This window comes from Coregonus lavaretus (assembly GCF_964263955.1).
Source record: "Coregonus lavaretus genome assembly, contig: HAP1_SCAFFOLD_161, whole genome shotgun sequence".
NCBI classification, from domain to species: Eukaryota; Metazoa; Chordata; class Actinopteri; order Salmoniformes; family Salmonidae; genus Coregonus; species Coregonus lavaretus.
In genome coordinates, this window is record NW_028161655.1 from 726,051 (window position 1) to 739,462 (window position 13,412).

Sequence of the window (13,412 nt, forward strand, 5' to 3'; positions counted from 1 at the left end):
CACTTTAAAATAAACTTAAGTAACATTTTGAGTATCTAACTATCAGAAATGTGTTTTCACACGTGTAATTTCTCTGGCTTTCGAGCTCAGCATAGTTGAACGCTTGGTAGCCATAACAACGCCCTGCTGGAGGGGAGAGAATGATAAATGATTTTGTGACCTCGTACAGAGGGGGTTTGGGAAACTAAGCGCCTAACTTTTAATATATTCACAGGAGGAAGCGTTTTTATTCCCTGTAGGTTCTAACCTCTGTTTTGACACAAAATAATGAGTATGGAAACAGCTTCCCTCTGGTGGGGATTGATCCCCACCAGCACCACAACGGAAAACTGGAAGTTGACCTCTGCATTGGTGGGTCTGTTGGCATTGGGTGATGTTTAAATGTAATAATGTGATGTTGATATCTCTAAAGAAGTGGGTTGTTGTTGTTTAGTTTTTATACACATCTCACTGGGTTTGTTCTGCTGTATTTACCAGTTCTCTCTCAGGTTTGTTGCTGTAACTGCACTGTGGGATTTCCAACTTGTAATTAAGTACTGTATGTCAACTTAAAAAGTGGCTCCATCACAAGTGTTTTGTTATTTTCTTTGACATTTGTGTTTAACATTTGTATGGAGAATATTGGTAAATATTAGTCATACAGTGATTACTTGGTCTTGGATTCTGGAATCAGCAATGTCCTAAACTGTGTTCAGGTCTTCTTTCATTGTAATAAGAACCCCAGATGGTACCTTTGATGCATCAGATGAATTTGACCAGATCAGTGTGAGACCACACCCCCTCTAACTGGCTGAAGATATGGCATCCACTACATCCCGGTCCCTCACAGCTGCTAGCCTGAGCCTGCACCAAGCAACCTGGATACAGCATCTGAGCTATTGACTGCCCTTCTTGCAGGAGTGCTGCATGTGTCCTGAGACTTAGCACGTGGAGCAGGCATGAAGGGATCTTATCTAAACTTCTCTCATGCTGTTGGTGCCTGGGCAAAAACGGACGAGGCAGAATGGAGAGCAAAGGATGGTTGCTGAAGCTCAGGTTGTCTGGGTAGGGAAATCAGACTTCCCCTGGACATTGATATCGGGACATCACAAGGGCCTCTCTGACAGCCATACATTTAATTTGTGCTGTTGTGAGTTCTGAACTGCAAACTAACGGAATAAGAATTGAAGAGATGCTTGGTTGAATACCGGGAGGGAGGTGGGAGTCAACCCAGCCTGTAATTGATTTGGAATTGACAAAATTGTTTATTTGGAATGGCAGGTTGATTGTGGGTGTTCACACCTTGAAATGTGTAGTAAAGCTACATTTGAAAATGCATCGAGATACTTGGTCATTTGCAAGCCACTTTTGGTGGGTATGTCGAATGATTAAAACGGGAGACTGTAATTTAAGATGCATAAAGCTCATTTTCAGCATATTCAGTTAAAGGGATACTTCGGGAGTTTGGCAATGAGGCCCTTTATCTACTTCCCCAGAGTCAGATGAACTTGTGGATACCAAATGTATGTCTCTGTGTCCAGTATGAAGAAAGTTAGAGGTACTTCTGCTATCCAATGCTAACTAGTGTTAGCGCAATGACTGGAAGTCTATGGGTATCTGCATGCTAGTCTATGGGTATCTGCATGCTAGCAGATACCCATAGGCTTCCAGTTATTGAGCTAACTCTAGTTAGCAATTAACACAATGCTTAGCATATTTTTTTCCCCCTTTGTGTAATACACATGATTTCCAGTGTTCTATTTGGGACACTCATTTGTGTACGGGTTGATGGTCACTAGACTTGATACTGAATGTTATGGATTGTTCTCATATCTGTTGATAGTGGTTGACACCAGACTGGAGGTACAATGACAGAGGACACCGATTGTTATTGTATTCTGTGACACTGTGATTCTGTAGCAGCTGATGTTGTGACTTCCTACAAGGTTCTCGGCAGGTGTTTACAGAACATTGGTGCTGTGACATTAGAATATAAGGGCCTGCTTATGTAAAGGATCACTGCTTCCTCCTAATTCAGCTGGAAACCCCAGGATCTCTGCTTTGCTAGCACACGTGACCGCCCTTCTGAAGCGTCTTAGGGGGGACACTTCAGGCTGAGGAGTAGGTCTCACACATCCCCATGTGCTACATTCATCCCTCAAACTTATTCAACACACACACACTTAGAGAAAGCGAGTTAGACATTTTTTCTCTGCTTCTGTGCTGGAGGTGTCTCCCTGTTGCAACCTATATTAAACCAGATTGATTTTGATTGACTTCATCTGCGACTGCTCTTCTCTTTTATTCACCTTGAAAATCCCTATTACAGACATTTAGGATGAAGTGAGGAATAGTCACTGCTGGCATGAGCTGTTTCTGATCTAAACAGCATGATTGGCCACGAAAACTAACCAGGAGCAGTAATCGTCTTGACACCACTGAATATAAAACAACCTACAAGCAGTACTTGTCCTAACAGCTCCGCATACAAGAGAACAAATCATGTCTGACTTTCTCACACCAACGATTGGATGAACTGTGTCATCTTGAGGAACTGAGTTGGTCTACTGTTCAACAACCAGAGATGGGGTCAGGGTCGGAGCCCTCGAGACAAGTGCGACGCAGCCCTCATCTTTGGCTCTATAGTATAGTTGGCAGTGCCAGAGTTAGGACAGAGTTCATGGATGGTTCTATGTTCTCTTGGCAGGTTTGGCAATCAGCTGCCTCTCTCTCTCCAGCTCCTTCTCTCTCTGTTGTTCTTTCTCCATAGCCTCCTTCTCTCTCTGCTGCTGGAGCTTCAACGCTCTTTTCTGGAGACAGAGAGACAAATTCAACGTGTTTTAAAACAACTTTCCATCACGGTTTCCCATTCAAGTCAATGTCAGTAAGTTCAAATTTAAGTTTACATTTAAAACAACTATTTCTTATCAACTGCTACCATAGAAGAGGAGAGGAGAGAATGAATGGAGGAGGTGGAGGAGGAGAAAGAGGAGGAGAGGAGAGAATGAATGGAGGAGGAGGAGAGGAGAAGAAACTATGTGGTGAGCAATAGCTAAGCAACAATAGTCCATTCTGGGGGGAAAATAAACATTCACCCACCTTTAGTTTAGTTGTCTTCTCGTGCAGCATGATCATGTCTTTACGTATGTTCACCAGTTTACCGTGATACAACTTGGCCTCTGTGAACTGAAACAAACAGTACCGGTTTCAAACATACATCATTCCTACAGGGAGCAGGAGGGGTGGACAATGAAAGTATTCTCTTCAGATGCTGTGTATGTTTGAAACAACAGACAGACAGACAGACAGAAACAGGCAGAGCGACAGACACAGACAGCCAGCCAGACAGTCAAATGTACCAGTGAGTTTAGATCCAGTAGGGAGTTGCACTCTCTGAATTTGGTGACTTCTTGGTCCAGTGTGTCCAGCAGGATGACTTGGTTTTGACTGGTGAAGAGGAAAGGAGAGGAACATAAGAGCTACAACCACATGACAGTCACACACCACAACACCTGTAACATGGACAGAGGAAACTAACTATCTTGTCAAGTAGAATCTAATTCAGACGTGATCAGTGAATTATCATTATCCTCCTAATAAAATGAAAGATGAAACTGGACTAGAGAAAACAACAAGTGCATCCCAAATGGCAGCCTATTCCCTTCATATTGCACTACTTTCATCCAGAGCCCTATGGGCCCTGGTCAAAAAGTAGTGCACTACATAGAAAATAGGGTGCCGTTTGGGACGTACCCCAAGTGTTTGTTTTAATGTCTGATGTGACTTGAATACTAACTTGAGTTCCAACAGAGCCTGTTTGGAGCTGTAAAGGTCAGGCAGGTAGTGAGAGAGCAGGCCTTCTGTCAGTTTCTCTATGGCCTTTCTGTCCACTACAATGGGCTCTTCAACAAGGACTGATTTCTCTGCAGGCTGGGAGTCCTCTGTAGGGCGAAAGTCCTGGAGAGTCAGGCTGAGATCTAAGGGGCAATAACAAACACTTTGTCAATTCTAGCCGGTCACATGTAGAAAGACCAGTCCCACTCCCTTCAGTTTGACCTCATGTCAGGGTAGGTACATAGCCCTAGACTTTTTGGGGCTTTTTTGGGAGAGGTCTCGTAGGTGAAAAATATGTCGATGTGCCCTTGAGCAAGGCACTTAACCATAATTGCTCCAGGGCCGCCGTTGATAATGGCAGACCCTGACCGTGACCCCACTCTCTGAGGGTGCATCAGGGAGAGGGGGATATGCAAAGAACACATTTCCAATTCAAAAAGGTCAAATAGAAGCACACACCACATTTTTTTATCATTATAATAAACATATTTTGACCAAAAACTAGTGCAAAGCCTGCCAGTGGAAAAGCACCTGAAGTGACTGATTCACACTACAGGGCAGACACAAACCGTACTGTCCTGGCACCAATATTTTATTTTCACGTCTTGTCCAGCATGGTTCCAGCAACTATGGTGAATATGTAACCAGGCCAGCCCAGTACAACTCAGCTTGGTTCGGTTTGGCCCTGTAGTCCGAATCAGGCATAAGGGCCTGATTCAGAGTTGAGATAAGCATGTGTAACTCATGACTAGTTACCGTAGCTACCAGTGTTCTGAGGAGGGTCACGTTGAGATGAGGAACCCTCATCTGCCTTCCCCTCTGTCTCCATGTGGGACGTCACTGTCTGATTCTACAGCCTAGAGAAAGCAAGCAGAGATTTTTTTCAGCAGCGGTGGTGTGGCCAATGGCCCTCCTCTTGGCCGTAGAGACAAAATGTTGCTGTTTTAAAGTAACTGCCCAGTGTTTCCAGATTTCCATGAAATATGACCTATAATTACTTACAATATGAGTGAAATAGTTTTCCTTCTAAAATGTTTTAATTAAGTATGCAAAGAACACATTTCCAATTCAAAAAGGTAAAATAGAAGCACAGTCGCTCTGGATAAGAGCATCTGCTAAATGACTAAAATGTAAATGTATGTTAAAAAGCAGCTTTTCTGTGTTGGAATGGTGTGGGCGTATACTGGTTATTAAAAATGTTTATGCGAGTGAACTGCTGATGGTCCAGCTCATCCTCCACTAGACCACTGATTGGCCAGCTCATCCTCCTCTAGACCACTGATTGGCCAGCTCATCCTCCTGAGGAGTATTACATCACACTATCACGAAATAGCAAGCATTTTTTTAAAAGTTTGAGGTGGGGTTTTTGAAGTGTTTTTATTTTATGCTTTGGCCACAAATACAAATATAGGCTGAGTCAACAACATTATTTGGGTATGAGTTAACAGAATATGAACTGTTAAAAGGTAACTTCTTTTTTTAAATCATATTTTTTGGAGTAGCGGCTCGCAGATGCTAAATGAATATAGGGGAAACACTGGAGATGTTAGACACTTGGACCCTTGAACCTTCTGAGGGGTTGCAAACCCACTTCCTCTTGGAGAAGTGTGCAGACTTTTATTCCAGCCCTGCTCTAAAACACCTGATTCAGCTGATCAAAGGTGATTAGTAGAATCAGGTGTGTTACAGTAGGGCTGGAGCAAATGCCTGAAAACCCTGTAGCTTTTCAGGGGAGGATTGGCAAGCACTGGCTGAATGTCCTTAGTAAGTGAATGCCTGACTCAGACAACACAACCAGGTATCAATAAAATAGATAAAATAGTAACTAGCTAGTTGGATAGCAGCACTAGGGGAGTGCTATAGTGCCTGGCTTTGCTAGCTTTCTACTAAACATAGCTAGCTATGCCATTCCGAATAAATCTAGAAATGCTGTCCACTCTACAGTTAGCTAAGGCAGCAAAACACATATTCAAGTCATTCCAAATGGAGGCAATCATGTTATATTGTAAAATATACAGATGATTTCGAACACTTTACCTTTTGAAATGAGCTCTCCATCAAGAACCGCAACGTCTGGAAAACATCATGTGACGGCGTCACTCATGTGACTGTTTGGACTTCCTCTTTGAACCAAGCTAGTAGCTTGACTACTCAAACTATTAACGGTGCGATGTTACAGAAATGATTTTGAACAGAATCACAGCGAGGAAATATTTTCTTCTAGAAAAGGCTGACGATCGGTAATTTTAACGCTAATGTTGTAAGATAAATGTGATGTTTTCAGCTCAGTTAAAAACAGAAATCGAGTCTCCGCGCTAGCTTGGCTAACCAATCAAGCCTCCCATCTTCTGTCAATGGTGAATCGATTTGTAGGACTGATGAGTTGTTGCCAGACATTACTATTGTGTGTAGTTAACAAGATGTTGTTTTCAACGACAATTTATTTAATGACAAACAGGGAATTTGGATGCAGACAACTAGCAATCTGTTTTGATTGATTCAGCCGACTGTGGATGCATTGTTTGTGTGTGTTCGTGAATTGGAAGTGCTGTCATCCCCATTGAAGTTCCCCTCGAATCATCAGAATTCCCTGAAATGGAATGGTCATCGTTTTCAGTGCATGAACTATTGAATATGTAGGCTTCCTTAAATCAATGTCCACCTCGGAGTGTTCTGTTACACGGGTAGACGATCGATACATACTTACAAATGTCAACCTGTTGTGCAGTTAGCCATATTCATTTGTTTAAAAAATCCAGTATCTGTATTATACTGTACCGTTTTAACAGACACTGGGTGTGTCCTAAGTAACGTTAGGACGTTTTTTATTTATTTCTGGTAATGATTCATTTGTTCCATCCCACAGGTGTTTCAGGTGTGTCAACACAGAGATGTAACGTTACAGCCACAACCACTGATTCAATACTTTATAAGACGGTGACATTGGTGAGAAGCACACCAAGCTCGGACCGGCATCATTGAAAGTTAACGGCTCCTGACCTGTCAACAACTGGTGTTAACGATGTCAGGTGGTGCGAGCTTCATGAGCAAGGTGCGGTCTGCCTTTAGGAAGGAGCCAGAGAACTGGGACCTGAGCGACACCGCACCCTTTGACCTCTCCGGTGACGAACTCGTGGAGGATGAAGCGCCCAAATTCAACAAACTCAAAGTGGTGGTTTCCGGTGAGATGGAGGACTACGCAGCCGGGGCATCGCCGAACGGCGTCGCGGTGAACACAGTGGTGGTGGACGATGACGACTCGCTGCTCGACTCGTCCTCAGGGAGCTTGGGGAGCCCCAGTGTCAACATGGACCGGTTGCAGTGTGAGAGCTGCACGAGGAAGAGAGAGGGGGTTAAACGGAGGAGAGTGATGAAGAAGTTGGTGTGCGCCTCTGTGTTGTATTTCCTCTTCATGATTGGAGAACTGATAGGTGAGCAGACAAGACACACACTACACTAGTCTGTTACAGTACTGACTACAGACTCTCATTATACACTGCTAGTACTGTGATGTTAAAGCTGTGGCCTTCAAGTTCCAATCAAATCAATTTAGTATGATGTTTGGAGCATTGACTTCCAAGTTCCAATCTGAAGTAGCCTGAGTAGACCTACTCACTATCGCTGGTCCTGGAGAGGTACTGAGTGTGCACTGCAAGCCCAGCACTAGAGCACACCTGATCTCACTAACCAACTAATCATCAACACCTTTTATTAGGTGAATTAAGAGTGTTGGTGATGGGCTGGAACTAAAGTATGCACAGTGCACTCCCTGTAGCTCTCCAGGACCAGGGCTGGGGACAGCTGTAGACTGTACTCAGTAGTTGCTTTTCAGATCCTAAATCTCCCACATCAACATTGTGATTGGATCTGTAATCTTAGTCGGTCATACCTGTCCCACCTCATACCTGGCCCCAGGTGAATAGTTGAGGAATGTTCAACACATGGTGGTATTAGCATACATGTACCTGTACAATCACCTGCTGGCGTAACAATACACACATATACCTGTGATGAGAAACGTAATGTGTGCTTGATCATGTTCTGAGAAATACCAGTATTGATTTAACTAACAGCTAGCTCTGTATCTGTGTGTCTGTAGGTGGAAATGTAGCTAACAGCTATCTGTGTAGGTTATAATGTAGGTCAGGGATAGGCAACTTTGATGGGGGTGGGGGCCACAAAATCTGAAGTCATCATGAGAGGCTGCAGTGGCTCGCGGGTCTGCGTACCAACATCCATCCATACCCACACATGCAGTCAGAGCCGGCCCTAGCCTTTTGGGGGCCCTAAGTTAAATTCTGTTGGTGATATTGTATTACGATCACGTATTTAATGTCTATCTGTGTGTCTCTAGGTGGTTATGTAGCTAACAGTCTGGCCATAATGACTGATGCTCTCCACATGTTAACTGACCTGATTGGGATAGTGGTATCTCTACTGGCGTTGTGGCTGTCTGCTAAACCACCCACCAACAGATTCACCTTCGGACTGCATCGCCTGGGTACGTTACTGTTACTGCTCTCCTCTTGTTCCAGAAAGATCCACTTTCTAGATCTGTCATATTTTGGAGATGGAAAGTGTGAGGTCGGCAGTGTTCTGATCCTGTATCTCACGTTTCTCTCCTCAGACTGTGTAAGGAAAGTGACCTTGTGATTGAAAAGCTCAGAGAGGTTTCTGCTGTTTTAGAGCCTCCTGTTTAATAGATGCAGACAGTAAACTGTTACCATATTACATTCAGCTGTCCAGTATAAACGTTTGGGTACATTATTTGCTATAGTCTAATCTGTCTCTCTCCCCCCCCCCCCCATAGAGGTGGTCTCAGCCGGTATCAGTGTGTTACTCATTTACATCCTAACGGGGGTGTTGTTGAACGAGGCGGTGCAGAGAACTGTCAGTCAGGACTTTGATATCAACGGAGATGCCATGCTCATCACTGCAGCTGTGGGGGTCGCTGTCAACCTAGTGTGAGTAGCTGAGTACACACAACTGCATGCACACACAGACGGAGAGAGCAGTCATTTTGCACCCGACAGTGGGGAGGTGAGGAGGGAGGGATTCCTGATTCCAGTTAGAGTGAATGAATGATAAAGCTTTATGACATGTATGATGATATGTCATAAACTACTGCAGTCCAAAGGTCCACTCCTCTCCACTTCGCACTACAAAATGACTTTGCAATTGTGTGACTCAGTTGGTTAGAGCCTGGCGTGTAGTGTTGTTGTTGATGATAAGTGGCGTGTGTAGAGTGTTGTTGATAAGCGTGGCGTGTGGAAAATGTGTTGATAAGCGTGGCGTGTGTAGAGTGTTGTTGATGATGGTAAGTGGCGTGTGTAGAGTGTTGTTGATGAGCGTGGCGTGTGTAAATTGTGTTGATGAGCGGGGCGTGTGTTGATGAGCGTGGCGTGTGTAGAGTGTTGTTGATGAGCGGGGCGTGTGTTGATGAGCGTGGCGTGTGTAGAGTGTTGTTGATGGTAAGTGCCGTGTGTAAATTGTGTTGATGAGCGTGGTGTGTGTAAAGTGTGTTGATGAGCGTGGCGTGTGTAAAGTGTGTTGATGAGCGTGGTGTGTGTGTATAGTGTTGTTGATGATGGTAAGTGGCGTGTGGAAAGTGTGTTGATGAGTGTGGCGTGTGTAAAGTGTAGATGATTGATAGTGTAGTGAGTGTAGCCTCAATCATCTATAGTAATGATTAAACGTAGTAGTCCAAGATTAAACGGCCACAAGAAGTTAAAAGCAAACTGACAAACCTCTCTCTTATTTATTTCTATAGTATGGGTTTCCTCCTGAACCAGACCGGTAACGGTCACCTCCACTCCCACGGGGGTCATGGTCACTCCCACGGGGGTCCCCCTCCACCCTCACACGGCCATGGCCACAGCCACGGTGGCGCCCCAGCCCAGGGGCAGCAGGGTCCCCAGGGCAGCCTGGCGGTCAGGGCAGCCTTCATCCATGCACTGGGAGACCTGGTCCAGAGTATAGGGGTCCTCATCGCTGCCTACATCGTACGCTTCAAGGTAGGCTGGAACGTCAGACCTGGGAGCAGGAAGAGGGGTTAAAGATCCATTGATTTTGTAACTGTTGTTTTAATGTTGAAGGGATGAATGGGATAGTTTAAGGGCTTTCTGGGTCGGGCCAGGGTCGTGTTCATTAGCCCATGCAACAGAAAACGTTTTAAAACATTTTGCAATGGAAAACTCAATTTACCGTTTCTTATTCGGGTTTCCCAAACTCGGTCCTGGGGCCCCCCCCCCACGGGAGCACGTTTTGGCTTTGTACCTACGGTCCTGGGGCCCCCCCCCCCTGGGTGCACATTTTGGTTTTTGCCCTAGCACTACACAACTGATTCAAATAATCAAAGCTTGATGGTGTTTATTTGAATCAGCTGTGTAGTGCTAGGGCAAAACACAAAACATGCACCCAGGGGGAGCCCCAGGATCGAGTTGGGGAAACCCTGCCTTATTGGACGAGTCCACATAGTTCCTTTCTGTTTGTCTGTTTCTTTCAGTTTGGTACCTAACAAACATGACCCAGCTGAGTTAGATTGACCTGATATCTAACCTTTGACCTTTGCCCCCCTAGCCAGAGTACAAGCTGGCGGACCCCATCTGTACCTACATCTTCTCTATCCTGGTGCTGTTCACTACGATACGCATCATACGAGACACGGGAGTCATCGTCCTCGAGGGTGAGAGAACGGCTACATGTATTACAGTTCATATATTAATTAGCCTATATGTGTACTGTATATGATTTAGATCAGTGGTTCTCAATCCTGGTCCTGGGGGCCTAAAGGGGTGCACATGTTTGTTTTTGCCCCCTAGCACTCACACACTTGATTCAACTAATGAACTCATCAAGCCTTTGATTTGCCAGGGCAAAAGCAAAAATGTGTACCCCTTTGGGTCCGCAGGACCAGGAATAGGAACCACTGATCTAGATCATACCATAATGTCCTGGAGGGACGGAGATAAGCTACATTATCATCATACTTCTGCTCACCAGACAGATCTACTGTGAGAGAGAGAGCTAAAACACAGTTTCAATTGCTTAATCTGGAGCTGTAAAAACGTCCCATAGTGTTTAAATAATAGTAGATTGTTCTCATGCTATGAATGGGACAAGTCTTTCGCTAGCAACGTACTGGACATGGCAACAAGACTGGCTAGAGAGACGAGCAAAACAATGTTAACGTTCTGAGTTTCATGAAACTTAGTGTGTTTTACTCAGTGGTGTAAAGTATTTAAGTAAAGATTCTTTAAAATACTACTTAAGTTGTTTTTTCAGGTATTTGTACCTTACTTTACTATTTATATTTTTGACTACGGTACTCAAGTAGACGTGTACTGGGTGACTTTTACTTGTACTTGAGTCATTTTCTATTAAGGTACATTTACTTTCACTCAAGTATGACAATTGGGTACTTTTTCTACTGTTAGGGGCACCCAGGCATGTGGACGTTCAGCGAATCAGAGAAGACCTTCTGAAGTTGGAGGACGTCCAATCAGTGGACGAGCTCAACGTGTGGGCGTTAACCGGCGACAAGACCACCGCCCTCGCACACCTGCAGCTTTGTGAGTGACCTTTGACATTCCTCTCCTTTGTTAGTTGTACACATGGTATGTGGAGTGCATTCTGTTGATAGGTTTAGGAACACTACACTCTGGTTGTATCTCAATTAGTCTTTCTGTGATTCTTCACATCCTATGTCCTCGAACCCTTCTCAGCTGTATTGGAGATGTTCTAAGGTCCTTCCCCCTCGGACCTAATTCTCCAATGAATTTTAACAAGGTGTCGAGAGAGGATGTGAGGAATCGAGGAAAGATAAATGAAGAAAGAGCCACTGTCCTAACCCGATTTCTGTTTGTATTGTGCTTCTAGCGCCCTCTAGTGCCAGTGCGTGGGAGGACGTGCAGGCCAAGGCCAGACACCTGTTGATACACACCTACGGCCTGACCAGGTGCACTGTGCAGGTCCAGACACACAGAAACAGGGCTACACACACCTGCACACGCTGCCGAGAGTCCACCACATAGCCTGAAAAAATAAAACCACACAGAGTCTGAGGACGTTATACCAGATTGGTGTGAAAGCGTAGGGAACTGAACTGATCTATGCCATCGGCAGGATACTCGGACGGACATTCGGACGCACATTTATTTTTAAAGGACAGCTGATTCCTCCTGGGCTGTTAACCTGCCTGCAAAGTTTTCTGAAGAGGGGTTGAACGCATCTTAACCTTTCAACAAAAACAAAAAAAGACATATCTATAATAATCACCATTAAAGCCTGTAAATGTTAATAATTTAACATTATTCCTTTTGTTACTTTACTTATAATTGAACTGTGTTAATGTGTTTGTTTGTGAGAGCTGTATACTTTGACTGTATGTGTTTCATTGTTTCGAGTGGGGTGATAGCAGGGAATGAGTGTGTCTCTGTAGGTGAATCTCAATTCTATTTCCTTGATTCCTTCTCAAAACGCATCAGAGGAGATGGTCCTAGGGGAGGAACATCAGATTCAATACAATTAAGATTCACCCTGTCTGTCATATCATCTCCTCACAAGGTAGAACCACTGGGATCTACTCTGACCTGTTAAGGACCAATCCTAACATGAGATATGCACCTGTATGTAAAGTCTGGCACGCCAATGCAACAACTTACACAGAAATACAAGTTAACTGTGTGATTTATCTGAAGTTAGTATTGGTCCTCTAGTGTAGCGGAGAGGCCTGTATCAGTGTTTGACAAGGTTGATGTGAGGCTGTCAGAAAATGTTACTAGCTGTCCAATCCTTTCTTCCTCTGTCCTTGTTTCTTTAACTCTTCTCAAAGCTAATTGGCAGAGAGGATCCAAGGTCCTACCCTCTGACGACCTCCTCCAATGAGCTTTGAGAGGAATTGAGGAAAAAAGGAGTGAGGAAGCTAGTAATGTTTTCAGGCACAGCCAGAGATGAGGCCCAGGCCGGCTCTAAAAGGTTAATCCATACATCTGATCGTGTTATTGATCATCTGATGATCGTGTCAATATTGCCTTTGCTAATGTTTGAAAATGGCTTCTCCTTCTTTGCTCATTGTGTTGAACCAATAGACAGAGAGAAGTGTTGTTTTTATATTAAAGGGTTATGTTTCTTTGACTTGTTTCTTTAAGTTAACTTCTTCTAGCTGAAAACAGTAAATGGACAATGAAAGTGACTTTGTGAATCATGTGTAATACTGTAGTAGGGTAATACATGACTACTGCCTCTAGTTAATTTCAGCCAGTTTTATTTAATTATCATCAGATTGATTGATTGAGCCTGTCAACATTTCAGATAGGCAGTATTATTCCATAAGCATTATGAGGGCTGTGAGATAATATGCCAATATTTATCATATGCATTCAAAGCCATATTTATTATGTGTGTATATAAATACATATGGGTTTGGCATCATCATGTCTTCAGGTCTTGGTTGGTTCCTTAATAACCACTAACTGTCCTAGTCCTCCTGTCCCAGCTTATCAACATGAGGTTGGTTGGAACTGACATGTATTTTCCTTTCTCTTAACTGCAAATCAGATCAGTATATGCATTACCTGCCTTGTGTTGCTCTTGTTTTG

At 44.0% G+C, this 13,412-nt stretch overlaps 2 protein-coding genes across 3 annotated transcripts; one reads left to right on the plus strand and one right to left on the minus strand.

Annotated features, from left to right (window-relative positions):
* Nucleotides 1–2,265: 2,265 nt before the first annotated feature.
* LOC311120279 (biogenesis of lysosome-related organelles complex 1 subunit 6-like) lies at nucleotides 2,266–5,937 on the minus strand. Of its 2 annotated transcripts, none has more exons than XM_084194908.1 (6): nucleotides 5,851–5,937; nucleotides 4,579–4,670; nucleotides 3,776–3,956; nucleotides 3,339–3,426; nucleotides 3,079–3,165; nucleotides 2,266–2,789 (listed from the first exon to the last, which is right to left on the minus strand). In XM_084194908.1, exons 2-6 carry the CDS (start codon nucleotides 4,640–4,642, stop codon nucleotides 2,670–2,672), a joined length of 540 nt encoding a protein of 179 aa, XP_084051034.1. In that variant the 5' UTR covers nucleotides 4,643–4,670; nucleotides 5,851–5,937; the 3' UTR covers nucleotides 2,266–2,669. The 2 variants fall into 2 exon arrangements, with proteins under 2 accessions (XP_084051034.1, XP_084051033.1); XM_084194907.1 differs by having other exon boundaries at nucleotides 4,570–4,670.
* Nucleotides 5,938–5,965: 28 nt separating this feature from the next.
* On the plus strand, nucleotides 5,966–12,948 carry LOC311120278 (putative proton-coupled zinc antiporter SLC30A4). Its single transcript, XM_084194906.1, has 8 exons — nucleotides 5,966–6,053; nucleotides 6,680–7,244; nucleotides 8,168–8,314; nucleotides 8,624–8,777; nucleotides 9,584–9,827; nucleotides 10,393–10,498; nucleotides 11,250–11,384; nucleotides 11,692–12,948. The coding sequence occupies exons 2-8, from the start codon at nucleotides 6,836–6,838 to the stop codon at nucleotides 11,844–11,846; spliced, it is 1,350 nt and encodes a 449-aa protein (XP_084051032.1). The 5' UTR covers nucleotides 5,966–6,053; nucleotides 6,680–6,835; the 3' UTR covers nucleotides 11,847–12,948.
* Nucleotides 12,949–13,412: the final 464 nt, after the last annotated feature.